The sequence below is a fragment of the Suillus fuscotomentosus genome, assembly GCF_016647785.1.
Source record: "Suillus fuscotomentosus strain FC203 chromosome Unknown F5891scaffold_735, whole genome shotgun sequence".
NCBI classification, from domain to species: domain Eukaryota; kingdom Fungi; phylum Basidiomycota; class Agaricomycetes; order Boletales; family Suillaceae; genus Suillus; species Suillus fuscotomentosus.
The window spans coordinates 1-4,833 of NW_024540247.1; the positions used below are offsets into that span (position 1 = coordinate 1).

Consider the following 4,833-nt stretch of genomic DNA (forward strand, 5'->3'; position numbering starts at 1 on the left):
TACTTATGTGAAGACCGCAAGCATACAAGGCCATGGTAAACTCATTGCGCGTTGTCCATCCCATTCGACATCAAGATTGCTATTGGTCGTATTAGGCGTCCTATATCCTGCAGCCGCAGAGCTTGCTTCGTTCATCATGTCTGTCGACAAAGCCAAAGCGTATCTATCCTACGTCTTCCTTCACGATGGCATTCCCATGGACACCCATAAATTCTCTCAATCTATTGGTGCCATCACCCAGCGCTATCTTGGACGTGCGTTAGGCATGAGAGATTGGAGGCAGCTCATGAGCACCATGCTAATCAACATCGCGAAAGTTAACTTTGGTATTATCGACGAAGAAGATGCCCCGCTATTGGCGATTCACGATGCTTTCGGTCATTCCCAGTCGGTCGCAGAGGCCCATTATGCTTTACAGACAACCAATGCACTCACCGAGATCTCACACACCGCTGTTTCCTCGATGCAGAGAGTCAGTAAACGATGGCACGCAACGATCGGGCAGTTGGAGAACGGTGCAACGGGCGTCTCCAATGAACAATCCTCGGTAACGCGTGATCATGAAGAACAACTCTTCGACCGTTTGCTCGGACCCCTGAAGACGACCATCCACAGCGCAACTCGACAAGCAACCACATCTATGGGCGTCGACATTGTCGACGAGCTCAGGAATGTCGCAACTGGTGTGGGCAATGGCCTCCTAAAGGGAATGGAGGCCATGTTTCATCAATACATTCTAGCGTTGGGTGTTACTCCCAAGGCACCCCTCGGTGTCCCCCCAACGGCGTCTTTACCACGGATTTCTGTTCATCCCAACCTTATAGAACGCCTACGACCGCTCTTCCCCGGACAACGAAACCCTTCGTTCACCTCACCGCAACAAGCAGAAGTTGTACAGAGTTGCACGACCAGCGACCACGTCGTTTGTGTCATGCCAACCGGCAGCGGGAAAAGTCTAGCATTTTTTGCTGCTCCCATATTACACCCCGCCAGTTTATTCATTGTTGTCACTCCCCTAGTCGCCTTGACGGAAGACTTGTCGCGTCGTTTGGCAAGTACTACCATTCCCGGTGGACAGTATCATCACGTGAAAGACGTTTTAACGGCACAGATAGTTATCGTATCGGCGCACCAAGCAGGAACGGACGAGTTCTACCAATGGGCAAACTCCATGAGTTATAGACTCAGGCGTGTTTTTATTGATGAGGCGCACCATGTTTTCACTTCGGACGACTATCGCCCGTGCTTCAAACTATTCCACTTGATAACTCGCTTGAAGAAACCGATTACCTTTCTCACAGCGACGATGTCACCCCAGTCTTTATCGAGACTGTGCACTGAAATGCAAATCCCACCCACCATGGTCCGCGTCATCAGAGCTCCGTTACATCGACCTAACATACATTACTCTGTCATCAAAGTACCTGTGAAAGAAGTCATCCAGAAGTTTACCGATGTCTTCAATTCGACCGTTCTCAACGCAATGGACAGGGGCATTATATACTGTACGAGAATCGACCTCATCAAGGATCTCGCCAAAACTCTCGGCATTCCATACTACACCAGCAAACTCGATGATCAGCTGGACGAGCGCGCAAACACACAGGAGAAGAAACGAAGATTCCAAGCCTGGCGCGACGGTAGCACACCCAAGGAGAGATGGATGATCGCAACACTTTGTTTTGGCGAGGGGATCGATTTTCCTGGAGTCCGGGTTGTCATCCATCTAGAGGTGAATAATATGCTACGGTTCTTGCAAGAGACCGGTCGATTAGGAAGGGACGGGCTCCCCTCGTCTTCTGTTTTGATTTACAGCAAACTGCCACTGTACGGCGAGCCTGACAGAGACGAGCATCTTGGCGTACTTCCAATGAGAGAGTTCATTCAGACGGATGGCTGTCGTCGCCTCACGTTTCAACATTTTGACCCTGACGCTCACTCGTGCTCATCATTCGCCGGTACTCTACTTTGTGACAACTGCCAGTTCATGAAAAATGTGAGTGTTTCGTACTTGTTATATGCGCTCATTGTAATTGACCCAACCCTTTTAGTCTGCAGACGTCACTGTTAGGCAGGCTCTCTGGCTGCCCCGCGACACACCATCGCTACCCACACCCAACAGATATCCCGCATCATCCTCCGGAACTGTACCGAACCCTACAAATCATCAACCGCCCGCCACTGAGCATTTAACTGTGAGAGCAGTGGGGGAGGCCATCGATTCACAGTACTCTTCGGGTATTGAGCAGCTGCGCGTGCTCAAGCACATCATCGAAGTCATAGTCGCATCTGGTTGCATCGAATGTTGGGTCAGCAACCAACACGAACTGCATGCCCGCAAGCATCCAAACCTTGCAGGCGTGGGTTCCAAGGCCTCGTCGCTTGTCTGCCTCAGGCGTGCGGACACGACATATTGGCCTTTCTGTTACATGTGTTGGATCCCATTTCGTGAACCATGCCAACATCCGCCCCTCCAAGAAGGCTCCTTGCGCGATCATCAATCATGTCCCCACGGTGCCAAGTTTCCATCTATCCTTCCCCATGCGATCTGCGCCATCTACTCTCAGAAGGGTTCTATTAACAACCATACGAAGAATCCTTATTTAGATAAGATAGCCCAGCACTTGGGCGTCGACGTCAGTAACTTCGCCAACTTGGCCGCTCTGCAGAAGTGGCTCACTCATCACCCCACGCGTGCTGACGAGATCCCCCGGTGCCACGCCTTCATCATTGCGTTTTACAAGGAGTTTCGTATGCTACCTACACCCTCCACTAACGATGTGCATATGACGGACGTTCGAACGCATGATTAATATTATATCTAAATGCTCTGATATACGTCTACTATCCCTCATGAGAATCGCATATGCTAGTTCAATCAATAATACCCGAGCTTCCTTCCTACACACGCTTCTCTTCTAGGCACGGCCCTTGCGCTTCGCACAAAGGTTAATCGACATTATTCTGGACCTTCATCAGGTACGCCAGGTTCGGCTTTAGTCTCTAACCTGCCACGGTGGCATTCTGAAATATCATCCCAACTCAGCGTTACATCTTGCATCGCCCATACCTTGCAATGTCCTATTTTCTATGAGACTCACTCTTGTACTAACTGGTCTCCCCATATACACCATCGATAACCACACCGCTTAAGCCACCCCTTGAAGCATCGCGCCGGCAACTAACTAATGCTTCTTCTTCCTAGTTTCGCATCTGCCAACGGCGCTTCGATTCAATCCTCCGGTCTCCAAAGAAGCTTCGAGCCTTCTCTTCTGATTCTCCTCTATCTTCCTTCCTATTTCCAGACATTTGTCAGTCGCTTCTTTGGCCATATCGGTCCGACATCGGAATCCAACGTCGACGTACAAAAGCTCCTCCCCCCTCTCCTTGTCCCTTTACCCTCGTTTCTATCTTTCAATTGTCCTACCTACCTTTCGACTCTCCAACATGGCTCACCCTTTCGCCCCAAAGTTCGATCGACAAGCAACTCTGTGCTGCCTCTTTTGCAGTAAACCGACCTCTGATATGATCAGGCACGTGTCCGTCCATAACGAAGACCCTATCTATCTGTTTCTGGGTTTAGGGGGGTGTAAACCGTCCCCGTCCCTGCTCCTTCCTTATATGGGGCGTCCCTGCTTCCTTTTTTCCCATCTGCCGCTTTTTTGGTCGGAAATGGTAATCCCTTACCTCACACCTTCCGTTTTTCATTTAAGATGTATGTAACCGTCCCTGCGTCCCTGCTTCCTTTTATTCCCACGGGGCGCAACCATCCCTGCGTCCCTGCTCTCAAAAGGCAACCGTCCCTGCGTCCCTGTTCTTAAAAGGCAACCGTCCCTGCTCTCAAAAGGAAACCATCCCTGCGTCCCTGCTCTGAAAAGGCAACCGTCCCTGCTCTCAAAAGGAAACCATCCCTCGTGTCAAATGCAAGGTAACCATCATTTCAGTTCGTATCAATACTGACCAGCAGTGGGATGCTCCAATTCCAAAGACGTCACTGCTGGTATTTGCTGAGCCTTCCCTGTCTCCAGCTGGCTTCAGGTAGTATCTCTGAATAATGATTTAAACCGTCTCATACATACACACTTGTAGACTACCGACTACATATCTAAGAGAGTGGCAAAATGCAAAATATAAAGTGTGAAGCTGAAAGGAGGAGTCAGAGCTCAAAAGAAAGGCCAAGTGCGAAAATAAAACAAGAAATGAGACCTAGAGAGATGTGAAATGTGAAGATGACATGAGGAATGACGTCAAAAGACAGAATGACATCAAAAGACAATAAAACAGGAAAATAAAAGAAGGAATTAGAGCAAGAAAGAGCAAGAGATGCGAAAATGCGAAATATATAAGTGTGAAACTGAAAGGAGGGACGAGAGTCACTTAGAAAGGCCAACATGTGAAAATAAAACAAGAAATGAGAGCTAGAGAGAGGTACGATGTGAAAATGACAGGAGGAATGATATCAAAAGGAAATACAACAGGAAAATAAAAGAAGGAATGAGAGCTAGAGAGATGGGATAAACTGTAAAAATGACAAGGAGGAATGAGACAACATGAAAGACAAAATGCGTAAATAGAAGGAGGAATAGAGCAAGAAAGAGGCGTTGGTTTTCTTTTCTTATTGTTCGTGTCGGTTTCGGTAGTACATGTCCTTGTTGATCTGCTTGTCTTGTTTTTGATGTCATTTTTGGTAGTACATGTCTTTGTTGGTCAGCTCTTCATTTTCTTTGTGTATTTTGGCAGTACGTGTTGATTTTCATCCACTAGTGTCGTTTATGTTGTCATTCTTGGTAGTGCATGTCCTTGCTGGTCTGCCAGCCTCATTTTTTGGTGCAT

At 48.3% G+C, this 4,833-nt stretch overlaps 1 protein-coding gene across 1 annotated transcript; it reads left to right on the forward strand.

Annotated features, from left to right (window-relative positions):
- Window positions 1-136: 136 nt before the first annotated feature.
- F5891DRAFT_1204406 (P-loop containing nucleoside triphosphate hydrolase protein) lies at window positions 137-2,813 on the forward strand (the record flags this gene model as incomplete). The annotated part of the gene is made up of 2 exons (XM_041369007.1): window positions 137-1,996; window positions 2,052-2,813. The coding sequence occupies 2 exons, from the start codon at window positions 137-139 to the stop codon at window positions 2,811-2,813; spliced, it is 2,622 nt and encodes an 873-aa protein (XP_041216020.1).
- Window positions 2,814-4,833: the final 2,020 nt, after the last annotated feature.